General features: G+C 43.9%; 1 protein-coding gene across 5 annotated transcripts in view; it reads left to right on the forward strand.

Annotated features, from left to right (window-relative positions):
* Nucleotides 1-20,071, forward strand: part of ADCY2 (adenylate cyclase 2) — a 289,600-nt gene that overhangs the window by 207,976 nt on the left and 61,553 nt on the right. For all 5 annotated transcript variants that reach the window (XM_060191138.1, XM_060191139.1, XM_060191140.1 and 2 more), the window contains one exon: nucleotides 1,501-1,598. In XM_060191138.1, the coding sequence (XP_060047121.1) occupies nucleotides 1,501-1,598 (98 nt within the window). The remainder of the gene's footprint in view (nucleotides 1-1,500; nucleotides 1,599-20,071) is intronic.

The following is a 20,071-nucleotide window of genomic DNA, read 5'->3' on the forward strand; positions in this document are numbered from 1 at the left end:
CCTCTTGTAGTATTTCTTGTTCTTCAGGGATAACAGCACCATCCTGCGGGTATTGTCGGACATGGCGAGCAGGAACCCAGACAGGTTTAGAGAAATTTTGAGGGAAAATGCATGCAAAACCCCCTCCCATGGTCAATAATGGGTTAGGCCCTTTCCAAATTTTATCGAATGGGTCTCTCCATTTGACCTAAATAGATGGGAGAGTAGATGGTGTTTGCCAGTGAAGAATGATAGGAGGTAGGTCCGAGTTATTGTAAATATTAAAGAGATTTAACGTAGTTAAGGCTTTTGCTAGCTGGATATTCGGGGGGTACATTCCTCCTTTAATTTTATTTAGTTGAGCCTTAAGGGTTTGATGGGTCCTCTCAACAATGCCTTGTCCCTGTGGATTATAGGGAATGCCTGTGGTATGAGTAATGTTCCAGAGGGAACAAAAATCTTTAAATTGTTTGCTGGTAAACGCCGGTCCATGGTCAGTTTTCAGTTGAAGAGGTACACCCATCACAGCAAAACAGGAAAGCATATGGCTTTTAAGCTTTTTAGCACTTTCTCCTGTCTGAGCTGTAGCCCACATAAATTTAGAAAAGGTATCTGCCGGGATAGCCTGAGGGTACTTCTTCCCGAGCTAGTGCTCTCTGGGTTGGAGAGAACTCAACTGGAGCCTATCTAGGCTGCTGTGTGGGAGAGGGATCAGGAACTCGTGCCGCACTAACTTCGCAGGAGATACACTCTGGAACTCTCGGAGCTGGAAAGCAATTTCCAAGTCTTTAATCAGAAGAGCAGCTGTTTTTATACTCTCCAAGTAGGGTGGAAACAGGATGTGATATAGAGAGGGTGGAGAGAAAAGTGACTGGTGAAAGTCAGAGTGTGATAAGGAGGGGGCAGAGCAGGCGAGAATCCTATCACTGAACCACCAATGCCCTGGAGGCAGTGCTTTATGTAAAAGTGATTTATGTAAATAGACCAAAGCTTTGAATGGGATTAAATCTATCCCTATATAGGCATATGGTTAAGCAGAAGCCAGGGGGAGCCAGCATACTATCCAACAGGTATCAATTGAGACAAACACATATTTTTGTCTGCCAAAGTTTGGTATGTGGGTGACATCAATTTGCCAAATAGCATTAGCTTTTAAACCTCGGGGGTTAACCCCAAGGGTCTGGATAGCAGGTGTCTTTATGAGACTTGCAGAAGAAGAGCATGTAGTGAGGATATGTTTTAACTGTGGTACAGGAACATCAGGAAATGTGCGACCATGGACCCAGGCTCACTATGGGTGCAGAAAGTGGAAAGGCTTCTCCCTGGATCAAAGCTGTTCTCTCACAACTCACTGGGAGGGAGAGACACTCACAGAACAGTCTTTGCCCTAAGTCATTTCCTCGCCCACAACCTGCAGTGCATGTGCCTGATGTCAGGCCTCGGTGCAGTTTCAGCTGCTGGGTCCCTGCCTTAGAGAGCTGACACTCACCTTCTTGTTTTTTTTTTCTTTCTCCCCCTTAGTACCGAGCCACAGCACTGCCAGCATTCAAGTACTATGTGACCTGTGCTTGCCTCATCTTCTTCTGCATCTTCCTCGTGCAAGTCCTCGTCTTGCCGAAGTAAGTGCCTGCGGTTTTTTGCTGGGGTTTGTTGTTAAGGTTCAGGGGCACCAGCAGGCCAGGCTAGCTTCGCGGCAGTAAACAGAGACTTGGGGACACAAGGCTGGGCTGAGAAGCTGCAGTTTAATCTTTATTCACGAGCAGGCAAATCACCACACCATGTGCTTCCCCATCATTCTCCTCCCGCGACTGCTGCTGGGACTCTGGACCTCCTTAGCATAGGGGGCGGGGAGAAAGAGGGGCACCAAACTAGAATAGGCCAAACCAAATCTCTCAGAGGTAGGGGGAATGGGACCAAACCAACACGAAGAATACCAACATATTTTTCTTTCTTTTCTTTTTTTTTTTTTAACTAAATGACCACAGTATCAGGGGTGTGGGGTGAACAGAAACCTATATCGTACAGGCATTTTTTAAAAAAGAAACTGGCACAAACATGGAGAAACATATAAGTGAGTAACAAGAACCAGTGTGCTGCCAAGGGAAGGCCTGAGGGAGGCGTTTTTGCCTCTGTGGGCAAAACTTTATCAGCTAAAAAAAAAAACAAAAACATTTCCTGCCTCTGGGGGCTTCTTTTGCCTCTGGGGGGCGTTACTTGCCTCGACAGGAATTTTCTAGCATGGGGGGGAGGGTGAGGCCTAGAGTCTCAAGGCAGCTGGCTAGAGTCAGTCTTTGAGAAACCCAGCAGCATAAAGGGAAGCTGGTAGTTTTGTGCAAAGTATCCGAGGTGTACCAGTGAGTCCGATAGAAGTGCGAGTCCAAAGCAGATGTCCACCGAAGAATTGCCAAGGGGGTGAATTGTTGTACGTCTGTCTCGATGGGGAATGTCAGCTATTGGAATTCTGCTTTTCTGTAGAGGACTTGACAGCTGAAATTTACTTACTTATGAAACAAAACTTGTAGCAGGTTAGAAGTTTACCACAATTGATAACTCTATTACAATTGGAAGTCCCTTCCAGCACGATTCCAAGGCTATTTAAAGTTCAAACAATAAAATGTGGAAAGGCAAACATGAACCATAAAAAGAAAAAAGCCTCAGGCATGAGAATTATTAGCATAACCATAGCGCAATCTAACATTTCTAATTGAGAAGGAATTTGAGACTTTTATATATCAACAACGTCTTTTTAACCTTTTGTTACACCCATTTAAGATGGAGACACACCCTAGGTGTGCACAGTTTTTTTTTAGACCAACTTAGTTAAAATATATTGATTGTTAACTAACTTTTACCTCAAACTTTAAATGTAAGTTAATTTTATCTTTATGAGAATTACGTTGAAAACCTTTTTCATTTAACTTTGTCTGGTAAGAATATAGCCTTAAAGTTACATTTTTAACCTTAAAGTTAATGTTACCAAACTTTAAACACACTCATACACATGGTCTTCAATACACAAGGAGAGAAACTTTTGTTACGAAGACATGTCATTTCAAACACGAATTCAGATCGGTACTGTCTTAGCCGTTCGGGGAGTGCGTTGTCCAGCGGTGGCCTCTTGGGCAACTTCAGCTTTAGGAATTGTAGATTGTGATCTCTGCACGAATCTCTGTGTATTCTAGCTAGTCTGCCTTCAGAGCCAAGCTGGAGATCTCGGCCAGGGGGCCCAGTTTCGGCAGGGAGCCCGCGGTCTCCGGGTGGTCCGGGATCTGCCCAGACTTCATAGCAGGAGGGTGGGAGGGCCAGCCATGCAGAAAGCATGCACCTAGGTGCCCTGGGGTGGCAGCCATGATGGGCTGCCATGTCTGCTGCCCTGCTCCCAGCGGCGGAGCAGCGTGGAGGGAGCCCACACCCAATGTCCGGCGCCACGTGGCGGAAAGCCGGCTCATGCGGGCTGGCGTTGGGCTCTTGCGGGCTGGCGCTGGGTGGAAACCACAGAGTGGTCCAGAGATAAATGTTCCAGAAACAGCGAAACAGTCTTGTGAAGAAAGGGCAGAGGCCTTTGGAGATCTCTTCACAAGCAGAAGAGAAGGCCATAGTGCATAGGTAGCCAAATTGTCTTCACTTATCTGAGAGATGCGCAGGTCAGGTCCATGTGGGCACCATTTGTTGTTAACGTTCGGGGGTGCCAGCAGGCCGGGCTAGCTTCGTGGCAGTGAACAGAGACTCGGCGACACACGGCTGGGCTGAGAAGCTGTAGTTTAATCTTTATTCACAAGCGTGTGAATCACCACACCATGTGCTTCCCCATCATTCTCCTCCAGCGGCTGCTGTTGGGACTCTGGACCTCCTTAGCGTAGGGGGCAGGGAGAAAGAGGGGCGCCAAACTAGCAGGGGCCAAACCAAATCTCTCAGAGGTAGGGGGAAGGGGACCAAACCAACACAAAGAATACCAACAGGGGTTCCTGGCTAGGGGACCACTGTGCTGGAACCTGCTTCACAGACGAGAGGCTGCCCATGCCTGCTAAAGGGGTGACGGGGTGCCGTGCTGTGAGGACAAGGGGGCAGCTGAGGCTAATTCAGAATTTGGAGAGTTAAGGAGACCATGTGTTTCACACTTCATCTAATAACTTTATTTATTCAGGGCACTCGTCTTTATGATGGTATTTTCATTAGATTTAATTGCAGTGCCACAAGTTTTCAATGCTGCGTGTGTTATAAGAGCTTAGTTTCACACCTCACTTGCTACTGAGATCTAGTTGTCACCTGTCACTATTCAGCCAGACGCTGTACCCAGTGGAGGTTCAGGTGGGATGCGTCCACTCATCCTCCATGGCTCTCACTTGTTGCAAAGATATGAGACCTTCTTCCTTTGATTTCTAATTCACTACAGTTTGCAGTCAAAGAAACGGAGCTGCATACGGCTTACGAGAAGAGCAAAATGGCCAGACGTATCTAAAAGGAAATCACATTACTGTGTATTGAACAAGCACAGCCTACTCAGGGCTCCCTTGACCCTTCTCCTCTGACTCCACAGTCTTGTGCAGGAAGTTCCTGCCACCATCTTCAACTGCTACAGCTCCCTGCGAGTCTCTCCCAGAAGAGAACCTTTGGGGCAGATCCCTCCTTCTGTCCTTCTGCCATCTACTGGTGAAAATCCAGTGATTTTCTGGATTATATACCTCTAGACAGCATTCTTTTACTCTTTCATGAGTGTGATATAAAGCAACTGATGGTCCTTAAAGACACAGATTATTTCTCATTCAATATTCCAAAATAGAAGGAGAGAAAAAGAGAAAGAAAAAAAAGTCAGATCTCTCAAGAGTTAGGTTTACAGATTCAAGATCCATTGTCTTTCCCTTTATCATTCTCTATTTTTTTTTTTTTTTACTATTGGATAGAGACAGAAATTAAGAGGGCAGTGGGAGACAGAAAAGGAGGGAGAGAGAAAGGAAGAGACACCTGCAGCCCTGCTTCACCACTCACAGAGCTTCCCCCCTGCAGGTGGGGACCGGGAGCTTGAACCTGGATCCTTGCACACTGTAATGTGTGCACTTAACCAGGTGTGCCACTGCCTGGCCCCTCAGTCTAATTTTGTAATGGTCAGTGTGACCATTTTTGTTGGGCTAGTGTCATGGGAGGGAGAGATAATCCAGGAACCAAGTTCATGGTGGTTGCAATACAAATCTTTATTCATGTGGACGCCCCAGAGTCCGGCAGGTAAAACCACATGGAGCCAAAAACCACAATGGCCAGCATCCGCCTCCCCCTGTACCCCTTTCCCCTCCCCTGATTGGAAGAGCCAGGCCTGCCCCAGAAGTGGCTTCACCATCCAAACATAGTTAGGGGGGGGGGGGGTGGGAGGGGCTGGAAAGGTAGAACCTCCCTAGCAACCATTGCTAGGGATTCAACTGGTGGGAATGAGCAATACCCTTAGGGACTCAGGAAGGAGACCTTTAGTCATTTGTAAGACAAGGCAGGAGACTGATATGTAAATAATAAAGGGACGGGCCATTAGTAGCATGGAATGTAGGGTGCTTTGGGGGGCAGGGAGAGGGTGGATGTCCCCTCAAGTCAAGCCCTGCCAAGCACAACCACATGCTCACAATTTCCCAACACATTTTCACGTAGCAGAAATTTCATTGCCTGTTTGCATTGAAGTCCAGCAGAAGAGACAAAATTTAGAACCCAGATTGCTGAGTCTGGTCGAGAGTGTTGGAAACACCTGGGTTTGTTTCTGACAAGGTGAAGGTAATGGACGCAAGGTTACTTTCTCTAGGTTGGGGGAAATGTTAAGCTCGGCTTATGAAGATGTAAGTAGCTCGCCTGCACCCCTTATATGCTCTAAAGGGTGTTGTTCTTCTAGGCACTGAGCCAAGGAAAGGCATTTATAGAAGTCATGGCAAGTCCAAGTGTGACAAGATGGGGCCTATTCCCAAGCCATCTGCCACCTCTACAGAAGCTTTGCTAGGCTTCCCTGTACTCGGGCAAATCAATGTTGAGATCTACAGGCTAAATGAGCTCTCCTTCTAAACTTAGAAGTCTTCAGTGAAATTTTCTGGTGTTGATTTATCCATATTTAGTTTTAAAAAAATTAAATTAAGCTCCTTCTAAATACATGGCAAAAGAGTGTCTTGTACACACAAAGTTTACAGAAGGGACATTAACAAGATATATGGGTGAAACAGGATTCCCAAATGAAAGAGACTTTTCTGATTGCTCTTAAGAAAATGCATTTAGGGGGCCAGGTGGTGGCACACCTGGTTGAGCACACATGTTACAATGCGCAAGGGCCCAGGTTCGAGGCCCTGTTCCCCACCTGCAGGGGGAAAGCTTTGTGAGTGGTGAAGCAGGGCTGCAGGTGTCTCTCTGTCTTTCTCCCTCTCTGTCTTCCCCTACCTCTCAATTTCTGACTGTCTCTATCAAATAAATAAAGTTAATAGAAAAATAATAATAAAAAAAAAAGAAAATGCATTTAGGGGCCAGGCAGTGACACATCTGGTTAAATGCACGTTACAGTGTGCAAGGACCCAGGTTCAAGCCCCTGGTCCCCAAGTGCAGGAGGAAAGCTTCACAGGTGTCTCTCTGTCTTTCTCCCTTTCTATCTCCCCTTCCCTTTCAATTTCTTTCTGTCTCTATTCAATAAATAAATATTTCTTGTCTCTCTTTCACCTTGCTGTGTATTTATGGGGCCCGGAGAACGTTGATTCTTTAGGGCATTGTCGGCAACACTTGCCTTTCTCTTAGGCGACAGTTTGGATTTTGAGCAGGAGCACTGTGAAGTGTGTGCTGGCTGCATCGCCCATGTTGAGAGATGGGTCTGGAAGCCCCGAGTGTGCGGACCCCTCTTACGAAGGGTTCAGACTTGTAGTTTCTGTACCCAGGCTCACATGACATCACGTGTTAACGTCATGAGCTGTGTCTGGTCTATGACATTAGTTTTCTTCCTGCATTTTTCTTTCACTAAGATAACTTTTCACACTCTGGATTATTCTTCACATTTGCTTTTCATTTGGATGTACTTATTCATCTTTTAGCTAGTGAGGCAGCTCTGTTTGCATTTTGGTTTTTAGCTGATGTTCATGGCTTTGCTTCTGTGTTATGTTTCGTTTACTTCAGTTTCCTTCGGTTTCCTTTTGCCCCATTTCTTAGCTTCTAAAACCTTCTAAAAGCTTTTAAAACTTCTAAAGATGAATCAGGTTCTTCCTTTTTATCAAGGAATGGCACTGCCGTCAGCATAGGCCTTCATAAATCTCTTTGAATAACTGCTTTTGTGCTATTCGGGTGGAGGCACATAAATTCCCGAGAGGAACTACCAGGTTCCTCCACTTCTTCTTCCTCCTTCTCTTCCTCCTCCTCCTCCTCCTCTTCTTCCTTCTTCTCCTCGTTTTCCTCCTTCTCCTCCTCTTCCTCTTCTTCCTCCTCCTCTTCCTCCTCCTCTTCCTCTTCTTCCTCCTCCTCTCTTTCTCCTCCTCCTTTTCCTTCTCTTCCTCTTCCTCCTTCTTCCTCCTCCTCCTTCTCCTCTTCCTCCTTCCTTTTCCTATCAGGATTATCACTAGAGCTTAGTTGCCCATTCCCAGTTGCCATTTTTTATAGAGGGTGAGGGGGGCAGGGGAGAGAGATGTGCTAACCTGCTGCGCTACTATCCAACCCCCACTTTGATAGTTTTATCTATAGTCTCTACCAGATAAAATAGATAATGTTGGGGCCAGGCAGTGACACACCTGGTTAAGCACATATGTTACTGTGTATGAAGACCGAGGTTCAAGCCTGACTCCCCACTTACTGCAGGGAAGCTTCATGAGCAGTGAAGCAGGTCTATAGGTGTCGAGTCTCCCATTTCAACTTCTTTCTCTTGAATAAAATAGACAAAAAAAAAAAAAGAAGGAAAGGGAAGGAGAGGGCCACTGGGAGTGGTGGATTTGTAGTGCCAGCACCAAGCCCTAGGAGTCAAATAAAAAATTTTAAAAAGAAAAAAATAATAAATAAATAAATAAAGGTAATGTTAAACCAGGCATGAATAGTTTCTCCCCCCACCCCAAAAAAAAAAAGACTGTTGGTAAATATCTTATGTTTCTTTAGCCCAAGCTGAGAATATTTTACTTTACTTAACAAAAATTACTAGCCAAATTGTTTTTATAAACTCAAGTAAAAAGCTCCAGGTTCTTTTTAACATTTTTTTTTCTTTTAGACTTTCATTTCTTTATGATCTATTTATTTATTGGATAGAGGCAGAAGGACACTGAGAGGGAAGGAGGAGACAGGGAGACACCTGCAGCACTGCTTAACCACATGTGAAGCTTCATCCCTTCAGGTGGGAACTGGGGCTTGAACCCGGGTCCCTGTGCACTCCTACAGGTGTGCCACTGCCCAGGCCCTTTAATCACCAAGTCATAAGCTTAAATAGCTTAGCACTATTATTTATATTTAGATTCCTTTATACTCATTCAGTACTCATCTTACTGCTCAATGTTTATGAATTCTCTAGTACTCATTTCAAAATTTTATTTTCATTTTGTTTTTTTCCTCTCCAAAAAAAAAAAAATAGCTTAATGACAGATCCTCTGTTTCAACTGAAAACAGACGTAAGTTTTCAAATCAGGAACAGTAGAGTTCCTGGGCTGATAGGTGCCTTTGGTGTGCTGCCAAAACTCAACCCAAACTTGAAACCAGTGAGGGTACTTAAGGTGGTGCCTGGAAATGGTGGTTTGTATCCTAGAGTAAAGCAGAAAAGGAGAAAGGTGAGGAATGTGGGAGGAAGGGGGAGACAAGAGGGAAGAAGAAAGTCAGAGGAAGGAAAGGAAGTGAAGAAAGAGGAGGAGGAAGAGTTGAGACAACTCTCGCTGACTAAGGTAAATAAACCAAGTTGTTTCCATCTGTGATCAATAGGCAACTTCAGGTTTGGTTTATCTAAGAGGAAGGAATTGCCTGACAGTCAGTGATGAAAATGTGATTAGCAGCTGAGTTCCTTCTCCATAGGCAAAGACCAGAGTCTCTCTGGGGAGCAGCCTGTGACCTTCCTGTGCTTTGTTCCTAGAATCCCAGCAGGATCTCGGCTCTCTTCAGCATGCCACCGTGCACACGCTAGATCTTACTGCTCAGTGTCCTCCTCTAAGACAGCAATATCCCTGATCTGAGTGGCAGGGGAAGGACCAGACTGAGAAACAGGAAGCAGAAGCCAGCCATAGCCTTCCTGTCTTGAAGACACGTCTGACGCCCAGGTGTATAAGCAAGGCCTGAGGTCTTAGTCTTGCAAGAGAACCTGGGATAAGGAGTCTTCAGTCTGTGTCAGACAGTCCAGCCCCAGAGTGATAACTTCACCTCTCTCTCTCACTCTCTTTCATACTTCTCACTCTCCCTATTCTGTGAATAAATAAAATAAGATAAAAGGAGAAAAAGAAAATTACAGCCTTACAGACCCAGAATGTCTGTGCTGGGGAGGGGCTCAGGAATCTGTTTTAGTAAATTCTCTGGCATGTTCAATGTGTGCTAAAGTTTGAAGACTTTTATTTATTTATTTTAAAAAGGAGACATTAACAAAACCGTAGGATAGGAGGGGTACAACTCCACACAATTCCCACTACCAGATCTCTATATCCCACCCCCTCCCCTGATAGCTTTCCTATTCTTTATTTTAACCTAGCTGTGATCTTTTATTCAATTTAATTTTTTTAAGACTATTCTGTAAAGATGTAAATCCAAATTCCAGTTATACAGAAAACTCTTGCATGTGACAAAAAAAAAAAATGTTTTACTAAAGCTGCCCAAACCAATTTCGGTAGCTTGCTTGCGAGTAGTGCACGTCATTCCTTGGGCTGAGTGAATGACAGCAGTGGAATAAAGGAGCGTGAAAGCTAGCCTGGCAGGCAGAACTCTGGGGAAACACACCACTGTTCGCACATAGCGGAGTCTTTCTTCTTTTTTTTTCCTCTCCAGGGTTATTATCAGCTGGTGCCTGCACTACGAATCCATTGCCCTTGGAGGCCATTTTTTTCCCTTTGTTGCTCTTGTTGTTACTGTTATTGTTGTCGTTGTTGGACAGAAAGACATGGAGACAGGAGGGGAAGACAGAGAGGGCGAGAGACAGACAGCCACCTGCAGACCTGCTTCACCGCCTGTGAGGCGACTCCCCTGCAGGTGGGGAGCCGGGGGCTCGAACCGGGATCTATACACTGGTCCTTGGGCTTTGCGCCACATGCGCTTAACCCGCTGCACTACCGCCGGGCCCCCACATAGGCGTCTTCTAATGGGCCACTTTACAGCGTCACTGTGTGTGCAGGTGGAGCCGAGGATGTACACCTCCTGTTCTCTTCCTGTCAGCTAATGTGCTTTCTTGTCCCTCTCAGGGACATTTGCAAGCAACAAACTGACTGGGGGTAAAAAATGGAAAGAAGAAGAAAAAAATTCCCTCAGACAAGCCTTTTCTGTAAGCAATAAAAAAATATATACTTGACTAAGATGTCCAAGTCAAATATCATAATCACAAGATGCATTTCTCTTGAGACTTGATGAGGAAGAGCCAAGTTTGCTTTTTCAGAGAATGTGTTAATCAGTCATGCCTGCGCGGTATATATATATATCTGCAGTAAGAATGTTCATGAAAATCAGTTGTGCTACCCAAGCATCTTGGTGTACTTCATGGGGCTGAACGTGTTTTGGATAAAACAGGCAGGACAAGTGGTTTAACTGAGAGCCTTTTGATCAGTCGTGATGTTGCCCAGGGGATTTCTTGCTCCCTGGGAGGAGAGAAGCCTGGGTCTGAGCGAGCCAGTGTCCCATAGACTCAGCTGAGCAGACTCGCCGGGAGCCCAGCTCCAGGACCTGGAGCCTGTCTGGTGGCACAGAGCTCCGTGGTCAAGGTCAAGGTCACGTCATACAGGAACAGAAGTGATGTCCTTTCTTCCTTCCCTGTCTGATGTCCTTTATTCCACCTTCTGGCCTAACGTCCCTGACTGAAACATCCAGTTATGTGCAGTACAAGGAGCAACGAGTATATAGATGTGTTTTTCTTCAGAGCAGCTGGTCTCGCTTCGCCGTGTTTGCTATGAGATGTAGGGTTTCTGTTGATGTCCTCTGCAAGGGTGACAAAAACTCCTTCTGTTCATAGACAGCGTTTAGCCATCAAGGATGAATGCTGAATTTTGTAGAATGCATTTGCTACCGTTTCTGAGATGAGCTTGCAGGCTTTCTGTCTTTTATTCAAGTCATATAAGGAATCACATTCATCGATTTTTAGATATCAAACTAACCTTGCATTTCTCAGATAAATGCCATTGGACCATGCTATGTAACTCCATTTACAGATGTTATTAGACTGTTTTATATTATTTTATCAGAGGTTTGTCCTACTATGTGTATAAGGCACATTGATTTCTAGTTTGGGGAGTTTTTATGGGCGTCTTTGTCTAATATTGATGTCAGGGTGGCCCAGGTGCCTGACAGATGCAGTTTTACCCTGCTCCATCCTCTCTCCACCCTGGAAGGGCTTGTGGCAAAAGTCGTATTAACTCTCCTCAGTGTTTGATAGACTTTACCTGGGAAACCATCTGAGCAGGGACTTTCTTTTCTCAGCCTGTTTGGTTTTCTTTCTTCTTCTTCTTCTTCTTCTTCTTCTTCTTCTTCTTCTTCTTCTTCTTCTTCTTCTTCTTCTTCTTCTTCTTCTTCTTCTTCTTCTTTACTTGTATGCTGACATCTTTTGGACTTGTATTTATTTTTTTCTTCTTATTTTTTTTTAATTTATAAAAAGGAATCATTGACCAAACCATAGGATAAGAGGGGTACAACTCCACACAGTTTCCACCACAAGAATTCTCTATAGCAGGAAGCACAAGGACCCACATAAAGATCTTGGTTCGAGCCCCCGGCTCCCCACCTGCAGGGGAGTCACTTCACAACTGGTGAAGCAGGTCTGCAGGTATCTGTCTTTCTCTCTTCCTCTCTACCTCCCCCTTCTCTCTCCATTTCTCTCTGCCTTATCCAATAAAAAAAATGGAAAAATGTATTTCAGGAGCAGTGGATTCGTAGTGCTAAGCCCCAGCGATACCCTTGGAGGCAAAACAAAAACAAAAAAAAAACTCTACAAAGGATTATTTCTTTTTTTTTATTATCTTTATTTTATTTACTGGATAGAGACAGCCAGAAATCAAGAGGGAAGGGGCTGATAGAGGGAGAGACAGAGAGACACCTGCAACACTGCTTCACCACTTGCAAAGCATTCCCCCTGTAGGTGGGGACTGGCTCGAACCCGGGGACCTTGTGCATTGTAACAGATGCGCCACCACCTGGTCCCCAAAGGATTATTTCTCTGTGAATTTTACCAAACATTTAAAGCAAGATGGAGATCACTGGTGGACTAGTAGCAAATGTCCCGGTTATGAGTATGTGCTCTTCATGGGACAGACTTTGAAACCTCAATCTGTAAAGCAAAGGTTCCCTCTGTCCTATGAATAGAAGCTAGAGATGCAATTAAGAGGCAGGGAAAGGTTACAACTAAATGGTGGAAAATAGCCACTCGGGAAAACTTAGAGATAAAACTGCATTTATACAGACAGGCAGCATAGAACTCAAGGGAAAGGCTACATCAAGAAAGGGAGGAAGAAAGGGAGGGAGGGAGAAGGGGAGAAAGAAAATGTTTCAGGCCCTGGTACATGTTAATGTATTTGGACCTAAGCTGGGGGTGAGAGTGTCCTGCAGACACCTGTCATGGTGAGATGAGGAATGAACCAACAACTATACTGGAAACCATTAACCTCCCAATTAAGAAATGCTTTTTTTTTATTTTTAAAAAGAGAATAATATTGCATTATAGAATAGCCACCCAGAAATCTCACTAATCCTAAACCTGTATTTCAGGTGATTGATTGATTGATTTGAAGTAAAGAGAGACTACTAAAAGGTACAGATATGCTGAGGAAAGCACAATGCTAGCAGGAACTGTGAGGAGATTCTGAAAGCGACAGATAAAATAGTCAGTGAACGAGCCCCATGTGGACTTGATAAGATCCTGTCAAGAGATATACTGAGAGAACATGATTTGTTTACAGGAAAAAATGAAGATACAGAACCTTTCCAAATTCCCTAAGAGATCATTGTAGTAGACATACTTATCACCCCTAGAAGAAACATAAATTGTCAAAGTAGGATTATTAGAGGCTATAGTCAGATCAAATCTAATAAAATGTGAAATAACAAAGACAGGCCAAAAATAATCTCTTTGCAGATTTTATATAAGACTTCTGAATGACTCTTGTGTTGAAAGGAACTGAAAATTGAAATTATCGGCTTTTTAGCAGAGAATGACAATGAGAGGCTGTAAATCAAAGGCCGCAGGACATGGAGAGAGCAGTAATTATGGGAGTGTTTATGTTCTTAGTGCTTTTATTAGAAAAATACAAAAGATTTGCAACTAATGACAATCAGGAAAAAATGTCTTAACAATGAACTAGAAGGAATTTCTAAATGTTAAATCAGAAGCTAATTATTTAGAAAAGTATCAGAAAACATAGACCTTCTTAATAATAAAGCAAACCCTCATTCTTTTGAAAAGATCAGCAAACATACAGAGCTTCAAAACTCTGATCCAGGGAACAAAAGAAAAAATAGCATTAAGTCCAAGAAAAAAATCACTTCAAAGTCTGAGAGTTTTTTCATTACAAAAAAAAAAAAGTTATCCAGAACCTTTTTACATTTAAAAAAAATCATAAATAGTTTTCTAGGACTATTATCAAATTTTACTGAAGAGCTAAGACCACTAAATATGACAGATATGTGGTCATCAGATGTTAATCAGACACAGAGACCAGGTGGTGGCTCACTGGCTGAGAGCACACACTCATAAACAAAGACTCCGGTTCAAGCCTCAGTCCTGAGTCAGGAGTATACTTGCATAAGCATAAATCCAAACTATTTCTTAGAGCTGTAACCTTAGGCCTGTCTCTCAACTTCTCTGGGTCTTTTATTCTCTTTGGTAAAGCCCAGCAAGAGTAGTAACTACTGTTCTGTGAACTATTGTGAGCTGTGAGTCAATTCGACTTTTAAAGTACCTAGAGGAATATTTATTTACCTAATTTATTTATAAAATAGAAATATTGACAAGACCATAGGAGACCAAACACTTAAAGAGGGTACATCTAATAGTGGTACAGGTCTACACAATTTCCACCATCAGAACTCAGTATCCCATCCCCTCCCTTGAAAGTTTTCCTATTCATATATATTATTATTATTATTATTATTTATTTTTACCAGAGCACTGTTCAGCTCTGGCTTGTGGTGGTGCTGTGGATTGAACTTTGGACTTTCAAGCCTCAGGCATGAGAGTCTCTTTGCATAACCATTATGCTGTCTACCCCCTTGCCCAAAAGTTTTCCTGTTCATTTTCCCTCTGGAAGCATGGACCCAGGATCATTATGGGGTGAAGAAGGTGCAAGGTCTGGCTTCTATAATTACTTCTCCACTGTACATGGGCGTTGGCAGGTTGATTGATACTCTCAGTCTGTCTTCCCTAGTGGGGCAGGGCTCTGGGGAGGTGGTACTCCAGGAGGCAAGGGTGAGGTCATCTGCCCAGGGAAGTCAGGTTGGCTCCATCTGCAACTTGGTGGCTGAAAAAGCACTAAGATATAAAATAGAACGAATTGTTAAATAATCAGGAACCTAAAGACAAGAATATATCAGATGAGATTTGGGGTCTCCACTTTGGAAAAAAAAGCTAGTAGGTCTATTTTAGGTATGTTCCAAGGGGCTCATGACTTTACTAGCTTTTGTCTGAGCCTGACAACTAACATGCAGGTGGACCAAAGGTATTGTCTGAGGAGATGGTGTCACAGTTGAAAAAAAAGGACTAGAAAGCTAGATCAGGGAAGAAAGTGGCTCCCAAATATGGGAGAAGTATGTAAATATTGTAAACTGTAAACCCCATCAATTTGCATCCCTGTAGGTCTGAGCTCGCAGTCTGTGGTCACCGCTAGGAACATTCCAGGCTGCACTAACTTCATCTTCCTCGAGTGGTAGAGTATGTTGTCCCAACCTCCCTTCAGAGAATGGAACATTCCCTACCATTGCTGATCCACATTGAGGACAAGGTCCTATAGGGGTTCACAAAGGGGGCCATTATGTTGTTCCTGAAAGAGATGACCAGTGACAGTGGAGAGAGGGATCTGTTAGAGGACTAGGCCCATCATGTCTGTGTGGGAATCCCAGGACTCCTGTCTAGGGCCCTGGGCGATGTGGTATCCAAAAGAGCCATCACTAAAGTATGCAGGTCTCTTGCTTTTATTCAACTTTTGTAGTACTTACTTTGTCTGACAAGGTTAGTTTTGGCGTGATTGAGGGAAGTAAAACAGGAAGTAGGTGAGGATGGTGTCTAGGTCTAAGTAGAAGCTATTTGGTTAGGAACGTCATGGTGTCTTTTTAGGTCTTTCTGCTGGCTTGCTGCATTTATCGATTCACTGTGAACTATTGTGCAGTTTTACATGAAGGTCTATATTTTTCCCTAACTTATGGACACATGTGCACATGTGTTCTGTCTCTTGGGCCCTGGTCTATATCTGGGTTCTGAGGCTTTGTTAGGAAGTGCACCACCCCAGAATGGAATTAAGGAGTCCTATGAGCTGGGAAAGATCTCACCAGATGTCGATGCCTGACATCTCTGGACACAGTCTGAAGTGAAACATGCCAAGGTGGTACTGAATACTGGTTGCACTGAATACGTTGGCATCAGCAGATTCACTGCAGAATACTGTGCCCCAGTATGGTTCCGTAGCCCCCATGTCCACTTGGTCGATTCCAAATTATATTCCTCCATGAGGATAATTTCTGGAACCATCCGTTCCACCCCGGTTCCATGGCTGCCAGTTCTTAGCAACATTGCCCCACCAGATATTCGTTGGGATGCAACATCATCTAAGTTCATTTCCCACATCTACGCTCGACCAGACCTGCCAATATACGCGGATATCTTCGCCCACCCTGTCCAACACTTGACTTCTCGTCACCCAATCTGGTCCCCTTTGCCTACACTGAACTTCTCTGTTCCAGTCTCTTGGAAACAGAGTTGGCAGTCAGCTGAGGTAAAGAACAAACACCTCATCATAGACCCCTGCAAGCGTCAACCCAGCTTTGACCTAGCACGTTATGATTGGGCCCTCCTCAATCGCTATCGAACAGGCCATGGCCGGTGCGCCGCTATGTCCCATCGCTGGGGAGCCAGAGACGACCCGAACTGCCCCTGCGGCTCCAGACAGACTATGACCCACATAGTCAACGACTGCCACCTCTCCAGATTCAAAGGAGGTCTCGAAACTTTACATCAGGCTCAACCTGACGCTGTTGACTGGCTACGGAAGAAGGGCAAACGCTAGAAGAAGAAGCAGATTCACTGTCAGTTGGTACGAACTGAGAGAAGCATGCAGTTAAGCAAGCCCCACCCTAGGGGTTCCAGGACTGGGAGAGAGAGAGGTTTTTCTAGAGAAAGGGGAAGGTTCCTGCTATCGTAGGGTTTAAGAAGACAACAGTTATTGTTAGAACCAAATTATTTGGAAATTGGGTTTACTTTGAAAACCCAGTGTTAGGATTTGCTGTATCGTATAAGAATTCACCATAATTTATGTCCTTCAATGCTATTTACATAGCTGTATCTTACAGAGTAACACCATCAGTTGCTTCTGTTCTCCCTGGTCTAAGATTATAGGTGATTTAATATTTCAAAGAACAAATCATTCTTAGAAATATATTAACAATTTGAGCCCACTATTAAAATTCAAACAGATTACAATTTGAAGTCTTAGGTGCTTAGATTGAAGAAATACATACTCAGAAATATGGTCTCTGCATCAAAAGTTTGAGACATTCAATCCATTTTCCCCCTCTCATATTCATTAAATAGTGACTTTTTTAAGACTATAAGCTAATAGGAGGACATAGTAACACCACTTCCACCACCAAAGGTCCCTCTCCCCTCTCCCCCACAGTGAAGCTGAAAATCTACCCTCACCCTCCACCCAAGAGATTTTCACTTCGGTGCCCTACTTTAAACTCAGTCAGATTCTGCTTTGAAGTTCCATTTCTGTTCTTTTTTCAATGTTTCATGTGTTTATTAGCCCTTTGGATCTCTTCCACAGTGAATATTCTGTTCATATCCTCTGCCCATTTTTGGATGGGATCATTTGGGTTTTTTGTTGCAAAGTTTGGTGATCTCTTTATATATTTTGGTTATTAGCCTCTTGTCTGATGTATGGCATCTGAAGATCTTCTTCCATTCTGTGAGGGGTCTCTTTGTTTGGATGATGGTTTCTTTTGCTGTGCAGAAGCTTTTCAGTTTGATATAGTCCCAAATTTGCTTTGTCAGGACTGTCCACTATCACCATTACTCTTCAACATGGTATTGAAATTTCTTGCCAGAGCAATGAGGCAAGAGAAAGGAATCAAAGGAATTCAGATTGGAAGGGAAGAAATCAAACTCACTATTTGCAGATGATATGATAGTGTACATAAAAAACTTAAAGATGGGGGTCGGGCGGTGGCGCAGTGGGTTAAGCGCATGTGGCGCAAAGCGCAGGGACAGGAGTAAGGATCCCGGTTCGAGCCCCCGGCTCCCCACCTGCAGGGGAGTCGCTTCACAGGCGGTGAAGCAGGTCTGCAGGTGTCTATCTTTCTCTCCCCTTCTCTGTCTTCCCCTCCTCTCTCCATTTCTCTCTGTCCTATCCAACAACGAATTGCGTCAACAAGGGCAATAATAATAACCACAACAAAGCTACAACAAGGGCAACAAAAGGGGGGAAAAATGGCCTCCAGGAGCGGTGGATTCATGGTGCAGGCACCGAGCCCAGCAATAACCCTGGAGGAGGAAAAAAAAAAAACTTAAAGATGACATCGGGTGTGTCCATGCTCCCAGAGGGTTAAAGAATAGGAAAGCTATCAAGGGGTGGGATGGGATAAGGAGCTGTGGTGGTGGAAATTGTACCCCTCTTATCCTATGGTCTTGTCAGTGTTTCCATTTAATAAATAAATAATTAAAAAAAGAAAAAGCCCCAAGGACCAGCATACGGATCCCAGTTCAAGACCCCAGCTCCCCACCTGCAGGGGAGTCACTTCACAGGCAGTGAAGCAGGTCTGCAGGTGTCTATCTTTCTCTCACCCTCTCTGTCTTCCCCTCCTCTCTCCATTTCTCTCTATACAACAACAACAATAATAGCTACAACAACAATGAAAAACAACAAGGGCAACAAAAGGGAAAATAAATATTTTTTAAAATTAAAAACAAACACTAAAAAAAAAGGAAAATAAAAACCTTAAAAATCCAGCAGAAAGCTTCAGAAAATCATTAGGCAATATAGCAAAGTGTCAGGCTGCAAAAATCATTGTACAAAAATCAGTAGCCGGACTTCCGGAGGTGGGGCTTGGAGCCACAGCAGCTGTGTTTCTCTCCTCTCCTCTCCCGGGTCAACTAGAAACACCAAAGGAGACCACCTGGGACCACAAGGCAGGACTAGAACGACTTCAGGAACCCACCAAATCACCAGTGAGTGCAAACACGTGTAGCTCATGGAGAGAGAGGAGCCTAGGGAGAGATTAAGTGGCTGGTAACAGTCCAGCAGTTTACCAGTTGAGGCACCACCTCCAATCTGTTTCACCAACAAAAAGACAGCTGAAGGGAGAAGAGGACTCCCCTGAGACTCACCAGATGCAGCTGTTAGTCTCCATTGCTGCTGTCCTCAGAATCTGGAGCAGTGGCAGGGAGGCCCTGTGCTCACAGCAGGGGACAGAACTAACCAGGAAACTAGGGAGAAGATCTCTACCTCCACCTCTGTGGCTTAGCGGTGAGGCTGTGAGAGTCTCTTTGCGTAGCCTCTGGATTATCTCTGCCCCACCCTGCTTTATCTCTTGGTCAGGAGGCAGTGATTAAGCTAAGAAGCCTACTTATAGTTTAAAAGCCCTCAGCCTCCCATAACCTACAGGGAAGAAAAAGAACAAAAGAGGCTTTTAAGCCACTGAGCTCCAACTCTGGGATTAAAATAATATTGAAACAACTGTCAATTTCCACAACTGTGAACCCTTTAATTACCTTACTTAGACACAAGTCAGTCCAAGCAAGAGTGATCAGTAATTTGAAAAGTGCTGAGAGAGGAACCTCGTAACATACTATATAGAATGGTTAAACCAACAAGAAGAAATATTGAAGAAATGAACCAGGACAATAGTCCAGCTAAAAACCCTCCAAAAGTTGAAGCACAAAATTAAGAGGTCAACATCCAAGCGCTAGTTAAGGAAATAGTCACAGGAGTGAGTAAAGAGTTTGAAAGAATTGTCATCAGAAATGCAGAAACAACAAATGACACCCTGGAAGAAAACACTAATTATCTCAAGGTTATTAGAGAGCTGAAAGCTGAAATAGCTGAGCTAAGAACACAACTAGCTGAACAAACTAAAACAGTACCAGAACAGGGTAACAAAATAGATGAACTCCAGAAGACAGTAGAGGGGAGAGAGAATAAAATCAATGAGGCTGAAGACAGAATTATCAAGCGAAGACAAATTAAGAGACAACTAAAAAAGAAGTAAGAGATCTCAAAAAGAGATTAAGAGATACTGAAAACAACAGCAGAGACCTATGGGATGATGTCAAAAGAAATAATATACACATTATTGGCTTATAAGAGGAAGAAAGAGAGGGAGGGGAAGAAAGCATTCTTCAGGACATAATAGTTGAGAACTTGTCTAGTCTAGACAACATAAAAGGCATAAAGGTTCAAGAAGTCCAGAGAGTCCCAAACAGAATTAACCTAGACTTAAAGACACATCATAAATACCAGAAACTATCAAATACTTATAGGAAAATATTGGTGGAACTCTTTCTCATCTAAATCTCAAAAGCATCTTTGATGACCCAAACCTGATTGCAAGGAAGACTAGAGGAATATTTAATGCCTGGTAAATACACAGCAGGTGTCAGGTTGTGCCACCACCACTGTTACCATCACCACCACCACCACCCTAACATCACACCATCATCACCATCACCAACATTTTTATCATCGCTCACCACCATCATCACTGTCACCAACTCTATGACCATCTTCACTGTCCTCTTCAGATG

Source organism: Erinaceus europaeus, chromosome 5, assembly GCF_950295315.1.
Source record: "Erinaceus europaeus chromosome 5, mEriEur2.1, whole genome shotgun sequence".
Lineage (NCBI taxonomy): Eukaryota > Metazoa > Chordata > Mammalia > Eulipotyphla > Erinaceidae > Erinaceus > Erinaceus europaeus.